Source organism: Lonchura striata, chromosome 6, assembly GCF_050655825.1.
Source record: "Lonchura striata isolate lonStrDom1 chromosome 6, ASM5065582v1, whole genome shotgun sequence".
Lineage (NCBI taxonomy): Eukaryota > Metazoa > Chordata > Aves > Passeriformes > Estrildidae > Lonchura > Lonchura striata.
The window spans coordinates 24,100,808-24,121,958 of NC_140708.1; the positions used below are offsets into that span (position 1 = coordinate 24,100,808).

The following is a 21,151-nucleotide window of genomic DNA, read 5'->3' on the forward strand; positions in this document are numbered from 1 at the left end:
GCTGTAGAGGTCGGTGAGATCCCCACAAGTGCAGCAGATGGGTTTCTTCTACATCCATTTGCTGCTTAAGATTGCCACAGAGGTATCAACCTCAGCCTCCTACCCCGGTATCATACGTACATCATCTCACACCACCTTGTGTCCTGAGTTTCACTAGCACTGGATGCCTGGATGAAACTCAGCCCCCAGCCAACGCCAGACCTGGCCCCGGGATAAATGCAGTGTCTCTCCAATTGTGCCGGCAGGGAGAGGGTCTCCAGGAGGGGCTGTGAGAACAGAGGCTCCTCACCAGCCCCCCCAACAAACCTCTCTGCTGGGCCAGCCTGCAGCACTACCAAAGCCTTCTGGGGCTGGCTGGGACAATCGGGGCAGCGGAGTGCTGAGCCTTGCCATTTCTGCTGCGCTGGGAAATTCCCGGAGGAGCAGACGAGTGCTCGGCAGCGTGCTGATTCCTTTGATCGCGGAGCATAAAGGAACACAGCTTGCGTTCACTGCAGCTCTGCGCTCTCCCCAGTCGCCTTCAGATCCATATTGTGGCTCTCATGCTTTTCTTGTTCAAACGGGAAATCCTAACGATGCCCTTTCAGGCGCAGCTCGCAGGAGCTGCGGGTCTGTGCGCGGTGGGGTCCTGCTGTCCCCTGCCGGGCATCCCCAGCGCGGCTGGCGCTGTCCCGCCTCTGGACGCTGCAGAGGGCATCCTTTCTGCTAGAGCAAGAGAAGGGGCAGCACATTTAAGAATTTCTCTTTAGCTCTGCCGGCTATGTGACTTCAGGCAGCCTCTGCCGTGTTTTTCCCTGGCTCAGGAGCGGAGGGAGGTCTGCCAAGCTCACCTCAGGATGCTGTCAGTACATTCAGACTGGTTTGGAAAGCAGTGAACCTCTGGGGATACAAGGCAGAGTGAAACTCTTGCTGACTGCAAGGAGACATTTGTACCCAGTGAACCCACAGCTGCAGTTCATTGGTGCTTCCAATCGACTGGGTCCATCTGCCATCATCCTGCTGTCATGACAGTCCATTTGCTCTCCGTGGCAGGTGACCTGGTGGAAGGACAGCACAGGGAGGTGGCACCTGGCACCACTGCAAAGGCTCTGGGCAGATGCTCTCCCTGGCTCCCTGTCCTCTAGTGGGCCAGGGAGAGCATTGGTGTCAGTCTGTCTTAGCTGGACACTCTGGTGGGATCACCTCAGCTGCTGCTGCTCAGAGAGGGGACCAAGGCTGCTGAGCAAGGATACCTGACACGGTGGTTATAGCTGAGGGATTAGGAGAGAAGAAATACCAAAAGGTGAAATATCAGAAACCAATTTCTAGAACACTGTCTAAGGCAGTTTGGGAACTGTTTTTATACTTTGGCCAAGCTAAGTTAAGCATGTTCTTGTAGGTTTCTTCCAGAGTATGGTTTGTGGTACCCTTTGCCCCAGGACAGGATCTCCGCTATCTGCATCAATCTTGCAGCACCACCATTTTGCAGAGACAAACATGAGGTGGTGGGCTACATCCTTACTGGGGCAGCCATTCCAGATGCTACCTTGGTCACAGAAAAGTGGCCATGGTGATCATGCCACACAAAACTAACTTGAGCAAAGTGTGAGTAGGGAGAGATGAAGACAGAGACTAACACGACCATGAAGCCATAACCCTGAGATAAAATCCTCTCAAATCAGCCCATACATCATGGGAAGCAGACTGTAAATGTGAATCCTGGCTGGCAGCCAAAGTGCAAATGGTAGGCCCCTGTGCAAGAGTAGTGGTTTAATGTGCTGTGGGGAACACTGTTACGTGTCCCAGAACAGCGTGTGCTGGTGCATAGGTTTTGCAATGTTGGTTACAGGCTATTAAACCCTCTAAGTTCAGAAGTTGTCAGTCCTCTTCTGACTGCATAAACTCATTCCTAAACACTTCACTAAAACACACTTTCATTAAGATTATCATCTCCCCACTTGAACAGAGGCAGAAGGAGAAGGGACCCTTCTACCAAGAAAAATCAAGTTCATATGATGTTGCTTTTTTGCACTGGCCAAAAAAAATCTTAAATGAAGGGAAGAAGCTGCTAAATGGGTGTTGATAAAAATGAAATTTGAGGATACAAGCTCACTCCATGCTACCCTGATTGACACTGGAGTGAGAGAAACACCTAGTACACCAGGAAGAGTGAGTGAAAGCCTTATGCTGCCCCAGACTAATGGTCTCCTCACATGGGGGACAAGGACCCTCAGGAAGTCTAATACAGGCCCACTCAGAGGATGGAGGCTGGGCTATAGCCAAAGAGCCAAAGGAACATGGGGACAAGATGGAAATTTTAAATTGTTAATATATTAACCTGCCTTTTCCAAATAGATTCTGTTCCTTCATGACCACTACCACTGGCACCCATACATTTACATTTATTTAAAACCCTGGGTCATATTGCTTTCCAGAAAGGAAACATTGCTGTCAAGGACACTTAGACAAAGTCATGTACTTTCTGGGTGAGAGCTCAGTGAAGTTTAGTAAGAATGCCAGAGTAAGAGCCCAGCATGCTGCACTGCCCATGTTAGCTAAGGGCATTCCCACTTGAGGAGGAGGCAGCAGGTTGCTGCCTTGAGCAGTGCTGGACATTGCTGAAGCTTGGGTGGTCATAGCTCAGGGCTACACTGTTTTCTGCATCTCTTCAAGCCTAAGCTCATGGCTTTCTGAAAGATTCTTATGTCTTCTTTTCCTCTATTTGCTTTTAAAGTATTTTTCTACTTTTCACATTTGTAAAGAGATATCTTCACTTCAATATAGCAATGTTAAAAAAAGAAGAGGACAGCAAGGAAAAGAGGATCCAGATTGTTTGCACAACCTGAAAGAACCTTCACAACCTGTACATCCTGGGAATCCCTGAGATTTGCTCAATTGGTTAGAACGTGGTGCTAGTAACACTAAGGTTGTGGGCTCAATCCACATATAGGTCATTTACTTAAGAGTTGGACTCAGTGACCTTTGTGGATACCTTCCAACTCAGAATATTCTGTGAATCTGTATACCATAAACTCCAGGGCCTTTAAGCTGTTTTGGTGATTACTGGAGGCAGAGAGTGCTCCTGGAGCCTGCAGCAAAGCACCATTAGAGAGCATGGGGATCACCCAGGCAATGCCCAGCCATAGTAGGCAGGGCAGCAGGTACTCCTGCTGGGTTTTTCCTCAGCCTTTGTGTGGCCTTCCCTGTTGGCTACCTCTGATTTCCACTCTTTTGGAAAGGAAGGCTCACCTCTGAGTCACCAGTTGTGGAAAAACAGACAGCTCCATCAAATACCCAAGGTGCTGCAAGAGGACAAGAGGAAATGGGAACACCCAAAGTGTGACAGTGCCGCAAAGCAAAGACATGAGTTGGGTTTGCACCGTTCAGCATCGACCCTCAGGATGCTCTGGAAACCCTTTTCATGTGTGCCTTTCCATTTTTCACATGGAAAATGTGCACTCTTCCCAAACCTTGTCAGGATTGCCTGCTGCAAAATCTCTGCCACTCACAACCTTGTGAATGTTCAAAAAACCAGTATCAGCAGTTATTTACAGGAATCATGAATCCATTTCATAAGCTCAGGCATTTGGCTGCTGTAGAAAAATACCGGTTTGAAATACAGACTAAGAATCCTGGAAGAGAAGCTGTCACTTTGTCCTTGGCACAAGTCATCTCTACTTCCAGAACAAGTCAGTACAACACTTGCTGGCCAGGCTCTGCTTTGTGGTGCCAAGCAGGTGAGGAGGGATCACAGGGCGACAGGTTCAGCTGGTTGCTCCCTCCCTGCAGGGCTGTGTGTGAGTTGAGTGTGATTCACCCAGTCCCTTGCCCACAGCAGCTTCCCAGCCAGCGCTGCAAGGGGCAGGGGCTGCAGTGACTGTCCAGCACAAGGTGAGCTCACTGACCTGTGAACCCACAGCCCTGCAGGCACCACAGGTCTGTGCTGCCCACTGGGGCTGTGCTGTGCACACTGACCCTCCTGCTGGGACTGCCATGCAGGGCTGCCATGCTGCCACAGCGCCTCTTCCCTGAGTAGCAGCAGGCGGGGATCGATGGTGACCTCCAGCGAGATGTACCCTGCCCAAGCACAAAGGAGTGTGGGGCTGGGGTCCAGAACAGCCACTGCTTTCTTGTCGTGTCCTTCAGACATACATAGGGCCGCCCCTCTCCTGAGGCAGTGTGTCCTGCAGGGACAAGCCAAGGACTCCCAGGCTGTCTACCAAATCCAAGGCAAAGAGGTCAGAGTACCTGTGCAGTTCATTCCATACATTATGATACTTGTGAGACCCTGGTGCTGCTCAAATGGCTGTGGTGGCTACAAAACAAAAACGCATTTCACTGGTGTTCTGAAAGAAAGAAAATCAGATCTCCCTTGCTGTGCTGTCCTACGTCTGTGGGACCACTCTGAATATGTTTGATCTTGTTCCTGTGGTTGCACATCAGCACAGACACTTCCCAAGCCATATTAGTTAGAACCTGGATGCTGAGCAGCAGCCGCAGCTGGAGGCTCAGCTGCAGGAGACAGCGGGCCTGGGGTGCCCCTCGTGACTTGCCAGAAACGTGCTGCTCTCTTGCCAGGAGCAAACATCGTCATCCTCACAAATGGTTAACCTGCCGGGAGCTGCACAGCACTAATGACTTCACATTCATTTAATCAGCTTGGGCTTCCAGAGCGTCCACCTCAGGAGCAGAGAAGGCCGTGCACCCATGCTCCCAAAGCCGCACCCCTGCCTTACCAATCATTAATCACCCGGCCGAGAAGGAGCAAGCAGCAAAGGGCCGGGTCTCCACAGCCCCCACAGGAGCAGCAGCAAGCGGCGCTGGCCGCTGCCCTGGGTGGCAGCTCTTCTCCAACCACCCTCCCCTGGGAGGCCCTGTGGAGGTGGCCAGTCCTGCACGCACTGCCCTTTCCTTCAGGAAGGTCGCTCAGTCCAGGGAACAAGAGGCTTTGCCTGGTCCTGGGAGCTGCTGAGCTACGTGTGAGGTGGGGGCTCTGAAACCCCAGGAGTTTCTGCCTGGCTGTACCGCAGCCTTCATCTCTTCGCCATGCAGCACAAGGCATTTTGGAATGCCCTGGAGTACACCTGCCGATTGCTGGGCATCTCCACTGCAGCAGGTAAGAGCAAATTCTCTCTGTTTTCGGCGCTAAAAGGCACCGAGTGGGTGCTAGTACCTCCAGGCTGCCTCCCTGCCTTTGGCCAGCTGCAGCCACAGCCCCATCTTATGAGGGGGGGACAAGAAAACTTGCTCACTTTACTTTGGGACCCGGGTGAGAGAGCAATGGTTGCCTGGCTAGGTTCTTTCCAAATGCTGTGGGAGGTACAGTGAGACATCAGAAAGGAAGGGCCAATATTCAGAGAGCAAGCTAAAGCACTCCAAAAGAAAAAAAAAATAAAAATAAGAAAGCTAAACTATAATTCTTCTAAAACAGACATAGGCATAGGCAAAATGTGAATGAGGCTGAACAGCAAAATACTCATGGCTGTGCAAAACTGCCAGGCTACACGGTGGGATGTGAAGATGAAGGAGGAGCTCCTTGTAGTGTGCAGTGAGATGTCCTGCACCAGGCAGGATGGAGAGGTTCTGTCCCAGCCATCATGGCATAGTTACTATAAAAGCTCTGCTCTGCCTCTCTAGCAGCCTGTCAGGGAGCAGCTCAGAGCAGTTCAGGTTATAGCTGCAGTACAAACACCATCAATTCATCCACCTGGTACCTGGGGAGTTGCATCCTCTCACCTGCTGCTAGGGTGTTCTGGGTTTGGTGACACACCCAAGTTCTTGGTTTCAGATGAATTGCAGGTGTTTTGAGCTAGGTGTCAGATACAGTGTCTCACTCGGGAGCAGGGAGCACCGTTTCACAGGGAGCATCTCCGGATGGGACTTGGGGAATCAGCTAAAGCAGAGGGCTCAGGGGTTGACTCTGGCACTGCTGCTGACTAGCTGCTATGGGACAGGACAGGCAGCACTCTCTGCCTCAGTTTCCCCATCAGTAAAGCAGAGATCAAAGGGTCTGATTTGTTTAAAGGCTGGAGGGGTGAACCAGAGGTTCCTGGTGAGAGGTGACTTGAGGTGGTGCCTGTGGTTCCTGTTTCAGAACCCCAGGGATTTCAGTCAGACACTGCAGAGTAAGTCACAGCAGGCCCTCCTACCTTGGTATTTCCTTTATGAGCTGCAGACAGTCACAAAGAGGCACTTTGCTCAAGCCAAGGACAAAGTAGAAAGCACACAGGTCAGCTGAAGTGTGCACAGGTTCCCAAGGACACAGGTGGGGTGATGAAGGTTCTGGAATGTGCTTTAAAGGACTGATACTGATAACAGGCAGAGAGATCTGTGTCTCTGAGTTTATACAAACTCCCAGTAGATAAGTGCATGTTGTGATGATACTGCAAAACTGGGAGATGGGACAAAGTTTTAATCAGAAAATGCAGATCACTTCATTTCTTCATCCCCATCCCTTTAGGCCCTCATGAGCCTCATACTGGCCATAGTCTCATTTAAAATTCCAAGGAAACTCATAGAGACCTTCCTGGGAGAAAACATGAGCTTATTGCCATGAATAAACTAATGCTAAACCAACAAAATTGAAAGTAGTTTACAATGTAGAAATGTGTTCATGGAATATCATCTTTCTCTCCTGCATGTTTTCTTTTCATCGTTTTGCAGCATCTGCACATCTTTCTTTAATTTTTCTTTAAATGAGCACTGCAGTTATCTGTCTGCTTAGCATCACAGAGCATAGAGAGCTGCACTACAACTCAGTGTGCTTTTCCATAGGTCTGGTGCATTCCCAGTATCACCTGACTTTCCCAAAAGGCTCATGAACACTGCAATGTGCCTGTGTTTTATTCCTCTGTGTATTTCAATGGAGTAAGAAATCAGCTTGATGCAGCATTTAGTGCCTGATGAGGTGTGTGAGGCTTTTGAATGAAATGGAAACCATGCAGAAGAAATTCCCATGGGTTTTGTTTGAAAAAACCCTATGAAATGGAGAGTGCATCAGCCTCACTAATTGATTTTGAGAAGGCCTGGCCAGCTACTTATGCTGCTAGTAAATACAAGTTACCCACATAATATAAACCTTCCCTTCCCCCAGATCCTGGAGTGTAATGGCTCTCTGCAATGGTGAGGCTACAGGGCTTCTTTGTATCAGAAAATGGCTAACTGGTCTTATGACAAGTTAGCAGAGTCATCAAACAGCGCTGTGATTTGCTGCAGTGTTTGCAGCATCTCTAGTTCAGTGATTCTAGGCCTTGTGATTTTTGCATCTAGGAAGGAGTTCCTACTTATTTCTTAATTCTCATGCTTTCAACCATTTAATTCCTAATCATGTGCCTTTAGCCACATGGTTTGGATAAGATCCAAATCAAGGCAGTGACTAGTCCAAACAAACACCTCGAAACAGCTTTTTTCTTCTTGCAGATTCTTCATCCAAACAGCTTTGTGGATAAAGCAGAAGCTGTGCAAAGGAAAAAGTCTCCCCATCCAGAGCAGAGGCTTGAGCTGACAGCCAAGCTGTAGAATTCTGCATTCATCCACAGGGACTGAATGAATGAATGAATGAATGGGAATTAATGAAGTCCACATTGTAGGAAAGATTATAAAGAATGATCCTTAGTCACAAGATAGTAAAAGACAGTACTTTGCATGTAGGATTACACAGCTCTTGTGGCTTCACAGCCCTCTGATGAGACTGATTTCCCTGTGCTCTGCTCAGGGCTGTAAAAACAGTGTGGAAGGGTGGCACATGGGCCCTAAAAGTTCCCTTGGCTGACAGGGGCCAGCATCTGCAGGAGACACAGGGAAAACACAGAGGGATTTCTTTCAGCCCACATGGGAATCCCACCTTGGCATTGACCTAAGCTGCAGTCTCGATGGACACTCGATGGCCTTGTTTGGGAGGCCACTACCTTTCTCCAGATGGGGCAAACCACAGCTCCGAGAAATGGATCCAACCTGCACCTCAAACCTTGGCCAGTATGCATGGGACAGGACCAGTGGTGAACTCCTGAGCACCAGTGGATGGGTGGGGTCTGCTTGCTGTGGGGTGGAGGCATCAGGTTCAGACAGGAGCTTGGCCAAGGCGGTGCTCTGGCTATGAAACCTGGGCACACTGCATGTACTGACCAACTTGCTACAGCTGATGTGAGGCATTACATTTCTGCTCCCTTTCAAAAATAATCTTGAAGGGAACTGAAGGATGTTTAAGAAAATTTTCCATCCCCTGAAGCTATTGGCCAATCCATCACAGATTTTAGCCTTGCTAATACTCTTAATCCCCCTAAAACTGACTCCCTGGTGTTCTGTATTAGCTGAGGCACTGAGAGAGCGTTCATTCCCTGTTTTTAATCTGCCTGCTCCCATTATATGTTTTTCTGTTTGGCTAGCAAAGGCTCCTGATGCTATGGCTACAGCCCTTCGTGAAGGCAGCTGGCACAGTTCCCTGCTCTGCAGCCACGTGTTGGTGCAGCAGGACTGGGCAAGCAGGGAGGGCAAGGGAGTGGGGCTGGCAGGCACTGGGGGGACCTGGGCAGAGAAGGATGGGGCAGTGGGCCCTGTGGCAGCTGAGATGTGGCAGTATGGCAGAGAGTGGAACGGTCACAGGACACCGCTGCTCACCTCCCCCAGCTGTCCAAGGCCAGCTGATATTCCCAGAGCACCTTTCCCCAGCCCACACAGTGGTAAGGCTGCCATAATAGGGGCGCAGCTGGGATGAGTTTCAGGACTCTATGTCACTGAGCTCTGACTCTTCTGGGTGGGTGTGTCAGCATGAATCACTAGTGCTGGCAGTCCTAACATGCTGCCCTGCATGGAAGAAGCTGCCTTGCTAGCCCCTGGGGAAATGGGGACATTTATCCTGGGAACTAACTGGGAACTAACCCAAGGGAACTGGGAATGAACCCTGGGAACTAACCCAAGGGAACTGGGAATGAACCCTGCAGTCAGCATCTTTCCTACCTTCTCTTTCTAGTGCTGATCGGTGTGGGCATAGAAACTCTGCAGCGAGGACAATTTAAAAGCCTGGCTTTCTATCTGCTGTGAGTATTTCTGCCCTTGAAATCGGAGCTGGCAGGGGTGACAAGGTCAACCCCTCCACCGTATGTAGCACCAGACTAAACTTCAACAGCATCAGGGAACAGTGTCCAAGGCTTTGGATATTTCAGATCTCCATACTGAGTTTTCAAAAAAACAAGCTATTTCTGTTAGGAAAAGAAATGCTACTGCAGACTCAAGCAGACCAGAGGCACCACTGGCTGCAAGTTGATTTCCTAGGGGCAGAAGGGCTGTGAGTTTTCCACAAACCAGCTGAGCAGAGGGTGTTCAGACCCCAGCATACAGACTGTGTTGAGAATTGGATAGTAAATTCTGGCCTGATGTGCCCTTTCTGCCCACCTGCAGACCATACTCAAACACAGCTCTGCTCCCCTGACAGCTCCACCTTTCAGTTTTTCAGGGGTTGCAGTTTCTGTCTGCGAAGGCTTCTTCTTTATCAGTTTGTTCCTGGAGATGTGCTTCACGTGAGTAGACCCTGCCCACTACTCTCCAGCCACGGTGGGACCTCCCAAAGGCACCTTGCCCCTTACAGGCAACACCAGATCTGGGGGAGCTGCAAGTGCCAGAACAAAGGTCCTTCCCCTAATGCCAAGGCAAGTGCACCCAGATGGGGGGAGGTGCACAGCTGTTTAAACCTGTGTTTTAACCCAGGCTTGTGCCCTAATCTCCTGAGCATCAGCACAAGCCCTGGTCTTCAGCATCTGCTTAGCACAGTGTGCAGGCACAAGGTACCAGGGTTAGAGGAAGAGTCAGATCCCTAGGGTGAGTTTCAGCTCCCTTCAGAGACAGCATGGAAGTTAAAAGTTAAAATGTCAACAATCCTTATGTCCTTTTCAGAGGCTGAGCACTGCTGCTGTCTTCTAGCAGAAACTCAAAAGTCCTCACAGCTTAGAGGCAACACCTTACTCCTAACGTAGACGATTAGTGAGGTGCTGAGATATTGGCCTCTGGCAAATGCTCTTCTCCCAACAGGAGATGTTCAGGCTTTGCTTATATTCCCTGAAAAGCACACCCATCTCCTGACAAACTACAGTGAGGATCTGCACATTTAGAAGAGTCATGGTTAGGACCAAGTCTGTTTGGCATAGGGTTGGTGCCTCCTGCTACAAGGACCTCTCTTTCTCTCCCCAGTCACAAGCCTGAATTCCTGGCACAGGCCTTCTGGAAGAGAGCTAGATGCCCAGGGAGCTTCCAGAAATTCCTGGGGTACACGCTGCTCTCAGTGGCTTGCTTCCTGCACCCCGTCCTCGTCTGGCATGTCACCATCCCTGGTGAGAAGCTTGGGTGGGGAGTAGTGCCAATGGAAGAGGAGCATGGTCCATCAAGGGGTGGGGGTGGGGATGTGCAGGGAGCTGGGCTGGTGGCCTGTGGCACTGGGCTAGCCAGACCAAGCACTGCTTGGCAAGGCGTTCCCACTTGCCAGAGCTCTCAGCCAACATAGTCTTGTCCCCAGGCTCCATGCTGGTGCTCACTGCCCTGGCCTACTTCCTGCTGAGCAAGAGGAGGAAGAGCCCAGGGCACAAAGACATGCATCCCCAGGCAGGTCAGTACGTGGACCCTTCAACCACCGAGGCAGCCCCAACCATCATTGGTGACACTGAGCAGACCTACACATTCCACGGGGCCCAGAGGGAGCAGCACTGCTCGCTTCTGGGCCATATGAAGAGCATCCTGAAGGGCAGCAAGGACAGCAGCTCAGCCCCAGAAGCTCCTGTCCAACCAGCAGCCGTGCCAGCCCCTCGCAAGCAAGTGCACTTTCAGGAGAAGGTGGTGCAGATTATCCCCTCCGTCAGCGAGGACTTGGAGGACGTGGAGAGTGAGGCTGAGGAGACCACATCGGACACAACACCCATCCTCACCTCCCCTGACACCCCCATCATCATCGCCCCTCTCAGCTCCACCGGCCTCTTTTGAGCCCTCAGCAGGAATGAGGACAGGACAGACATGCTCCCTATAACAGATGCTCCAGCAGCCAAAGGGTCCCAGGAGGTGGCCCTTTTTTCCTTCCTGGTACAAAACTGGCACCCTTTTCGGGGTGACAACTGTGCCACCCCCTCTTCAAGGGGCACCCTTTTCGGGGTGACAACTGTGCCACCCCCTCTTCAAGGGGCTGCCTGCACTCCCTGGTCCCCTGCACTGCGGCAGGCCCAGGGGACGGTGCTGGTTCAGCCGGGGTAGTGCCAGCACAGGTTTCTGCTCCCGCGGCCTCACCCGTGTCACCCCGTTCAGCACCACACACAGTGCCATGCTCCTCCTGACACCACAGCCAGGAACGGACCTCCCTTCTGGCTGACACAGGCAGGAGGAGGGGAGACCTCCACATCCCAGAGCAGTCTCTGCTGGGGCACTTGTGTCCCTCTGGCCCTCAGTGCACACGGCCGAGCTCAGGGCTGCATTCAGCACAGGCACTGCAGCCTGCAGGCTCCCCCTCAGCTCTGCACCCACTGCAGCAGCCTGAGACATGCACAACATGTTTCTGAGGTGGGCTGAGACTAAGCACACCCCTGGCATTAGCATCTGCTTAGTACCTCCCCAGGCACTCTGAGCCCAGCAGGGAAATCATCTCTGGCCTTGGGGACACCTAAGCAGGAGCAGAAGCCTTCCAGGTGTCCCCTGCTTGGACAGCCCCCGTGAATTAGAAGAACTTTTGGGTGATATGGCAGCCCAGGTCTTGTGGTTCAGCACCACACTGGCACAGCAGACTGTGTGCAACTCCAATGTGTGTAATTATGGTCCCCAGAGGGCAAAGGCGATAATAAAATCACCAGAGTGTCCCACCAGTTTCTTCCATGCCAGGTCTTCCCTGAACCCCTTAACTCTGGCTTAATCCTGGCATAATTTCTGGCCTTTTGAGGACCAGTCAGTCATAATCAAGCATTTCCCTCCTATGCAGCTCCCACCTGAGGACATGTGGGAAGACCTTAGGTGGCTGGGTTCCCTTGGACAGGGGATAAGAAGCCACACTGTCACTGCTGCTGGGATGAAAAGATATAAATGCTCTGAGACCAGGCACATAGTACTGGGGGGAAGTGATGGTAATTAGAGAAAGTTCCTGGGACCTGCTAGACTATTTACAAGGTAAAAGCCAGTTAGCTGGCTGTTTCTCTTGTAAATACAGTGTTTCATCTATTTAAGATCTCAGCTCTCCAAAAGGCAATCACTGTGTTCATTTAGGAAAGCAGTATAGGTCAAAGTGTAATCAGAAGGCAATTGAGATAAGAAACCAGTGCTACTTTTTAATAAACTCTTTTTAAGTAACTTCTAATTTGTGATATGGATGAGGAAGAAGATGAAAGATATTGACTCACAATATATGACTGCCTGTTTTTAATAATGAAACTGTTGACAAGAGCAGTTTATGAAGGGTTACACACACTTGTCAGTCCTACGAGACACAGACAAAAACCTTTTTGTTGCAACACCAACATTTAAAATAGTAGCTGGTGTCAATCTGCTCTAAACATGATACATGGATTAGAGACCTTCTGTTTCTGGCTGGAGAAATTCTTCCACCCTGTCATGGTGTGCCGGGGAAGAGTCATGTACACATGTGCCTTTAGGGTGGATTTGCACCTGTAAAAATATCTTCAGAAAATTGTGCCCAGTTAACACTGCACAACTGATAGCAGCAAGCCCAAGATCCACCCACAGCTTCACCCTCCACCTGGTGCATTCATCAGATTAGGAGACAAAAAATAAGGCTATTTTCCTCTAAAGCTGGTGGCAGACAAACCTGCACCAACCAAGATCCCAACCCAGCCATGCTAAGGGGATGCCCACCCTGGCCTACTCTGCTCAGAAAGGCAGAGCTGACTCCCCAGCTTCACCACACATCTGCTCTGCAATTAAAGCCACTTTAATTAGCAAAGTCAGCTTTCTGCATCATCAAAGGCTCTTCTTTGAACATTGATTAATTAATTGCACATAGAGATAAACTTCATTGAAAAGGTAATGCTCCCAATATATGGAGCAATCTGCTGACAAGAGAAAGACTGTATTGCTGTAGACTTTTCCTCTTAGCAAAGCTCCTGGCCAGCCTGGGTGGGAACAGATGCTCTGCCACAGATTTCATTCTTCAGCCCTTACTCAATCAGCCAGCCCCATGATTTGTACCTGTGGGGCAGCACAAGGGGTGAAGCAAGGTTCTGACAGCACCTTTGGCACTTGGAAGTTTGTAGGGAGAAATTTCTTTTTTCTGTGAAGTGTTTAAAATGTGTTTGCAATTTTTAGAGTCTACACAATTAGGTTTCCAGTTTTAGGCTTATATTTTAAAATTCTATTGTAGGTCTCCCTTCAGAACCAAGAATGAAGGAAGCTACAGGTGGAATGTATTTTCAGGCTTCATGGAGTCAGCATTGGATCACGTTGCTTTTCTTGTATGCTTCCTTGTGTTGGCCTGGTTCTTCTCCATCCCCACAGCTAGTTGGCTCAGGAGATAAAGGCCAGGGAAAAAAAAAAATCTTCTTGTCTTTCCTGTGGTATTAAGTTGCCTGTTCGGTTAAGGTCCATGGCTGACTCACCCTGGAGTCTGCCAAGAGTTTGCATCCATGCTGGGGAAGTGGCTGCTCCTTCAGAGGCAGACAAGCTGCACCTCAAACAGCACCTGGGCTGCTTCCCAGGTTCTCCCTGCCAAGGAGTCCATTTGTACATTCCTTTCTCTGCTCCTCACCACCCATCTCACCCGTGGTGCCATCTTCCAGCTCCATCAGTGTACAGACCTGTTAGCCCAGAGAAACAATAATTAGGAAAAAGAAAGCAGGTGGCTATCTTCTTGGGTAATGAGCCAAATAAGTTCGGGGAGGGCAGCCACAAATTAAGGGGATGGGGGATAAAAGAATCTCTTTCAGAGTCAGCAGGCTGTTAGAGCAGCTCAACTGCTTAAAGAAACAAAGCCTCGGGCTTTCTTTAAAACCCAGTGCAGAGGAAATGTTCAGCCTCAGGGGGTGTCAGATGACTTTGCAGAGGCCTCAGAGATTATTCACTCAAGTGTGCACTTCTCTGTTGGCCCCACTCCCTACATCTTGTTGTGAGAGCCATCCCAAGGGCTACTGAAAGCACCAGAGCACCAGGGCTCTGGGGGGTCTGTGTGAGAAAAGCTCTCATGTATGCATGGTAATTGCAGGGAATGAAAAAGAGGGAGAACTTGATTCTATTAACTTTGCAGTGCACAGTATCTGAATATGAGCTGCCTGAACTGTAAGTCCACAACCACTACATGAACTCTATATAATTTTTGCCTGCATTGCAAAAATTTGTTACTCAACTGGTCCATTGAGATTAATCCACTGAGTTAGAGTGCATAAAGCTATAAACTCCTGTGGATTCACATACTGAAAGGAAATGAGATGAATAATCCAAAAGAAATACATATGTAAGGTAAAACTCTGTGAGGTAATCCTGGCAGAAATTGTTTCCTTCAAAATTTCCACCAAAGATTCCCCTGCACCAGGAAAAATCTGCCAGCTTTACATGTGAAGTGGAAACACTCTACAATGCTACTTGACAGCCCCCCTCAAAACATAGTGAATTGGTATATTGCAAGCAGTTATTCTGTTTTATGTTTCTATGCAGGAAAACCAGATTTTGGTGCAAGCTTCACACACAATTCCTCTATTCTTCCAATGCTTAAGCAGTTGTTCAAGAGCCCTGAAGACAGGCACACTGCCTGCCCCATTACAGTGCTTGCACCTCACAGCAGGGATTCAGATGGTCACCCTCCTCATTCCCTAAATCCCCACTGGGATTCTGGTCCCCCATTTCTCTGAGCACTGCTCCATATTTGAAATATGGAAATTAATGTTTTACTCAAACAACAGCAATGTTAGGAAAATAAGGCACACTTGGAGAGAAAAGGGTTCAGTTTCTGCAGTGTCAGTTATTAAAACCAAAAATGCCCTGCTTGAGCCTGTAACTGCAACACTTGCATCAGCAAACACCAGTATCAGCATCAGTGGCATTAGTGGCTTCTAATTCCACATTGAGTCATATCCACATGCAGGAGACCTGTCTCCACTTGATTCCAAATCCTGTATACTATACTAACACACCTGCAACCCTACCACTCTTCAGCCCTGCACCTTCTCCTGTCCCAGTCAGGAGATTCTCCCATGTGCTGGGACAGAAATGCAGTTTGTTTTGGCTGGCCTCCTGCATTTTGTGCTGTGAGGGGAGTTACAGACACCGAAACTAGATCCCAAACCTGCCTGGATTGCCTGGAGCTGGCAGCTCCCTTGTCTGCTTGCCACGATGCAAAACCACGAATATGACTTCCACCCACCATATATCAGCTGACATACCACTAGTGAAATGACTGCATTGGTTATATTCTAATGAATGTTTGAGGTACCTCTTGGATTCTAATTCTAGGCAATTATTCAGTCAGCATGTGACTTTATTGAACCTTGTTTTGAGGCTCTAGGCAAACACCAAGAACCAACCCAGGTCTTTGGCTCACAGACTAAAGAGGGAATCCATATATCAGACATTAAAAAAAAAAAAAAAAGTAAATAAAAGGAAAGGGAAAAAAAAAAAAGGAAGAGTAATATTTATTGGGAGCTCCTCCTCATCACATCCTGAACTTCCTACAGCTCAGAAGGAAGGTGAATATCATCTTAACACTAATCCCTATCCCACTCTCATCTCTTCTTTCTGCCCAGCCACTTCTTCACCCCAAACATTTCCCCTTCAGAGCACTATTTAAAAGGAAATACTGTCTTGATCAAGTCATGCTAAATAAAGTTACATGCACTGTGACATGATCGCACAGTTCCTTCCTGCCCCTTTCTCTCCAAAACCCCTCTGTAAGAGTAGCTGGTTTTGGTACTCACCAGATGCCCAACCTTGCTTGTCAGCCCCCAGCCCCTGCTGGCACCCAGCTCCCCGCCTGTTCCACACTCCCTGCAGACACACACTTGCAGCTGCAAGCTGGATCAGGCTTTCAACACTGCAGAGGGGGCTCACACATTCCAAACTGTGCCTAGAAGGTAAAAAGGTTTTATTGTGCGCAAAACTCAGGGGAAGAAGCTCTTCTACACTGGCTTCTCTCTAAGCCATGCTCAAGTAAAATTCTCTGGGAGAGTTTGGAATAATGGTAGGACTTTTGAATCTGATATAGTAGCACTCCATTTCTCCCTTTCAAGGTGGAGAGACTCTCTCTGGGCTGTTTATAACTTCTTTTACTTTTGTGCCTGTTGAGGAAACAGTCCCCAGCCCTTTTCTGGGTATATAACTTTGCAGCAATGTGTCAAGGATGCTTGATCTGAGCAGCTCTTGGGGGTTTGGATTGGAGAAGGAAATTTCACCCTTTAGCCTGCACCTTTCTCTCAAAAACCTGGGCCCAGGCAGGAAAGTGAACTCAATCTTATTAGTTATCTAATTAATCATTATTCCACCTCAGCATCTGTTTCTCATGCAAGCATCTGCAAGCTCAGAAGAAATCATCAGCTGCAGAAATGGAAATTCAGTGTCTTCTCCAGCAGAGACATGTTATGTGTTTCACATGGGGACTACATGTTCTGACAGTATAAAAAATATGACAGTCTTACTGTCAACATATCTCATGAAGTGCCCTAAGAAGGAAATTGCAAACAAATTCTTGCTGACTAGTTTGGAAATGGAAAAAGCTCTGTTTTTGTCATTACTTTTCCTGGCTCTTATCCAGTACTAAAATACTGCATTTCTGCTATAATCATTTTATCAAGCTCATTGTTTTATGTTTTCTTCTTTCCAGCTAGTAATCACAGACACAAACATTTCCTTATTCAAGTTGATTCCTTCTAAATCAAAATTCCATGTCCTTTTGTTTTCCACTACCATAGCACTTTCAACCATGGAAAAGCTGGCACAAAGTGGCAAAATATTTTTTGCTTTATGTCCCACAGCTACAATTAAGAATGCCCAAAACCCATTGATTTTAGTGCTGCTCTCCCTGAAACCGTGCCACAGGTATGAATTACTCCATCAGTCCTGTGTATCCTGTGTATACCATGACAGCTCATGTCAGACAAACTACCAGACAAGGTAAAGTAAAAAATACCACATGGAATTATATTGCCATGGAAATGCTATTGTAGCCACTGTGCTGGTTCTGCCCCAAAACAATGTCCTGTGTGCCATTCCGGACAGACTTTCTTCTTTCTTGTTCCTTATAGCTGTGAAAACTCTTGTGTCACCTGTGAAATGCTCGTGCAGCCACTCTGGAATGCACAGAACTGCCATGCACAAGCTGAGCTTTGTTACTCAATACTGTTATTGAAAAGTAATTATTCAAATAACTGGCCTACAACCAGCTAAGTCTGTATAAAAATTCAAAACAAAAGTGTAAGAAAAATCAAGTTGAGCAATGTCTTCAACTTTTTTTATAAGACTATAACCCACATGTTACTGGCACTCAGATCAGCCGTTCAGATGGGTGTTTTTTCTTATTAAAAATATTCATCTCAGGCAAGCACAGTCAAAATTGCAAGTTGAAAGGAATTCAGTCAAAGCTAATCTCAAATAGAAAATCATCAATGATAATTGTTAATGAAGTTTTACAGAGCTTTCATTTAACAATAATTAGAAATTGCAAGTTAAATAATATTTCTGAAAACATTAATCTGTTTTACAATCATTTTAATGCTGGAGTAACTAAATGAAAGATAATTTTGTTCATAACATTTTGCCTTTTTTCTATCCTTTTAAAGAAAAAGTTTGACATCTATGAAAAGCTTTCTTGTGAACCTGAGTAGGTGTGTACATGGCTCAATACCTGTGCAGAACAGCTGCTAAGAAGATCTGAAGCCAAGATAATTCCTGTTTTACTATACTGTGGTTTATCTTTTATTTTATCTATTTAATCATGCTTTAAATCTGAGTTCACAAGTCTATAAACTTACTCTGCCTTGGATGAATCACTCAGAAATGATAAATGAATACATATGAAAAGCAGGAGAGGGCAAATGAAGATTTTTTTTTTTTTAGATTTCTCCCTGAGCAGAAGTATGGCCACATATAGTTGAATTTGGAACTGAAATTGCCACATATATTGGGAGTGTCTCTTTCCCCTTCAAAGACCAGAAGGCAGACTCAAAACATAAGCAAACACAGATACATGAGGATTAGTTGCCCTGTATAACTCTTCCATCAGCTCTTTAATTCTGCAGTGGCTTGAACACTGTGCAATGCTCTGCTGTTGCAGCATCGCTGTGTGGTTTTGTGGCAGCAGCAGCAGGACAGTGTGCACCAGCTCCCCGTGCACAGGGGGGTCAGTGCATGGGACAGTGAGCCATGGCACACCAGGGTGTGTGTGGGAATGGCTCATCCTTGTAGCACCACCACTGGAGCCAGCTAGATTTTCCTCAGCTCTTCCAGAGCACACCACACCTTTCCATGCTATGATTGTATTTAGCAAACCAGGTTCATCTTAAATGACCACCCCTATGTAGCTAATAAACAAGACAATGTGCATTGCATAATAAGAGCCTGCTATTTCATTTTGTGTCACTTTGGTAAATCCACATTGCTTTGATGGGAAATATCAGGGTGATTGTCTCCAATAAGATGCAGTGACACTATTTCTCACTGTGATTTCTCAGGCAGAACTGCATGTGTGCACAGTGGGCAGCTGATGCACTGTGCATTTGATGTTTCAAAGGCGACAAACCCTCTGGGGTTTACATGCTAACAGAGCTAACCTCTGCAGCATGGTTATACATATATACACATATTCTGTGTTGGACAGATCTTTGCAAGCCAAAGTCTGTTGTAATGCTAGAAAAGTCATAATGGTGTAAAGTAGCCTCACCACCAGAATAAATACCAAAACCAAATATATCAGGAACAGGAAAAACAAACAAACAGACAGACAAACCAAAACCCTCTAACCTGCACAACATCAAAGAACTGGATAAGAAACTGTAAGATGATCTATCAAGTATTCTGAAGTCCAAGGGTAGTATCAAACCTAATACAATCCTTACCCCCCCTATAATATTCAGCTACATTCAGTGTAAAATTTGCAGACCATAGATGTTCGAGATTTTAAACAACTTGTGCCCGTTGGTCATCACAAATAGAAAATTTCTTCTGCACCCGAAAATCTGGCTGTTGCTTTGCATAAACCAAGTTAAGTTTACCTGAAAATCCAGTCTTCATTATTTACTTAATTTTGTAAATAAAGCAATCTTTACCAGATTAAGATAAAACACAGTCCAGACATGATTGACCAAGAAACTGGTTCAGCCAAAATAACTACATACAAAGCCTGAGTCAAATCCCAGAGGCAGGCAAGGTTCTCAAAGGCATCTGAAAGGTACTAAAGCTCATTGGTTACTTCTTGCTGATGCATCCAGGATCTGATTACTGGTGTGTTGCATGACCCCTGCTTTTGCTACTCTCCACTCTTTGTCCAGTGTCCCATAGGTAACAGTGACCCAGAGTTGAAGAAAAAGGAGAAAAGCAGAGAGATTAGTCCCTGAAATTCTGTGATTCTGCAAAAAATATTTTCCCCAAAATTCCCTCTGAAGTGAATTGCCATGTGAGGGAAAAAGTAGCTATCGTGAGCAGAGGATTGCATGAGCACACCCTGTGTGCATATGCACCCTGTATTTATGATTTTGCCCACTGGTAGCTGACGGCTATTGTATCACGTAGAGAAGTCAGTTTGCTGTAAGCAATTATCTAGGCCTGGCTTTGATTTAATTCTCTAATAAATAAAGTCCAAGGCTGTAATTCCCTGCAGTCCCAAGTGAAAATTATAGACCAGTGGTCACAGAAGCCATCTCAGAGCTGACCTGCCCCTCATGCTGCTCCCCCTCCCTGGCGCCAGTGGCAGCATCATGCGTGGGGAAGGCATCATGTGGAAAATCTGCTGATTTTAGCAATCCTGCAGTGGGGAAGGCAAAGCTGTCTCCTTCCATGGGTCATCCCAAAGCCCTTTCTCAATGTCCCTTGCTAGAACTTGGTATGGAGATGTGGTTCACTTCTGCCCAATCTGGAACAACCTCCAGGGTGCTGAAGATGCCAGGTGAGAATTCACAGTGGTAATGATTCAAAATGGTAATGATTCTTTCCACATACATGCCAAGATCCTTGGAGACTGGGAACTCCCATCCATTTTTGGGTGGATCCCATTTTCTCTGAACTGGTCTAATTTCAGTTCCTCCCTTGTTAAAAGTGAACCATGCACAGCCATGCAGAAAACAGTGGCACTAACTTCAGGGTGCCTCCTAATCCAATGCCTTCTGTGGGAACAAATGCTGTCTTATGAAACTAAAAATGATTGACCAATCCAATGCCTTCTGTGGGAACAAATGCTGTCTTATGAAACTAAAAATACAGGTATCCAGTATATATAACACATACAGATTTGGCACTGTACATTGCCCATAAGTTAAAGAGTGAGTCTGATTGCAGAAGGTCCATAATATCAGAAAAACTCATTTATTAAAAGTACTTGTGCATGCCTTCATTATTTGAAAATTTTACTAGTCTAAAAATATAGTTCTGTTTTGCAATGGCACAATCCATTTTCAAAACATGAAGATGACCCATCCAGCAGGAGCATAGAAGCATACAGTGATTTTATTCAAAGGCTTAAGGGAGGATGGTTCAGCTGCCTTCCTAAGGGATCACTGTTCAGCAGATTATGCTGCCTGTGTGTTTGTTTGCATGTTCCCTGGTTTTCAGCATAGTTCTCCACAAAATAATTAAGGCTTTGTTGTTTGATAACAAAAAGTTGACAAACTAGAAGATAAAGATTGCAAGTGTCCTGACCAGTAAAGAATGCAGCATGATTAGGAAATTAGAAGAGGAAGAAGAAGAGCAAGAGATACTCTAAATATTTGACTGGAGCCTGCAATAAACTGTAAGGCAACTGACAGGAAACCAGGATGGCCTCATCTAGTGCTCAGGCAACTCTTTATTAAACAAAGAATAATTCTGATAGGATCAAATTAAAATTTTTACAGAATTGTTAACTGTAAGAAGTTACCTCCCTGTTAAAATTTTGTTTAAATATTTCTTTCAGATACTTTATTTTTCTCAAGGCAAAAAAAAAAAAAAAAAAAAAAAAGACATTTTTATCTCCAGTAATCCATTCTCTAAAGTCTCTTTCAGTACAATTTATTATTAGAACATGATT

The 21,151-nt window shown here is 46.9% G+C and overlaps 1 protein-coding gene across 1 annotated transcript; it reads left to right on the forward strand.

The window, feature by feature from the left end:
* The first annotated feature begins 3,998 nt into the window (after positions 1-3,998).
* On the forward strand, positions 3,999-20,560 carry TMEM72 (transmembrane protein 72). The gene is made up of 5 exons (XM_021540084.4): positions 3,999-5,095; positions 8,948-9,014; positions 9,423-9,494; positions 10,162-10,301; positions 10,484-20,560. Exons 1-5 carry the CDS (start codon positions 5,026-5,028, stop codon positions 10,942-10,944), a joined length of 810 nt encoding a protein of 269 aa, XP_021395759.2. The 5' UTR covers positions 3,999-5,025; the 3' UTR covers positions 10,945-20,560.
* Positions 20,561-21,151: the final 591 nt, after the last annotated feature.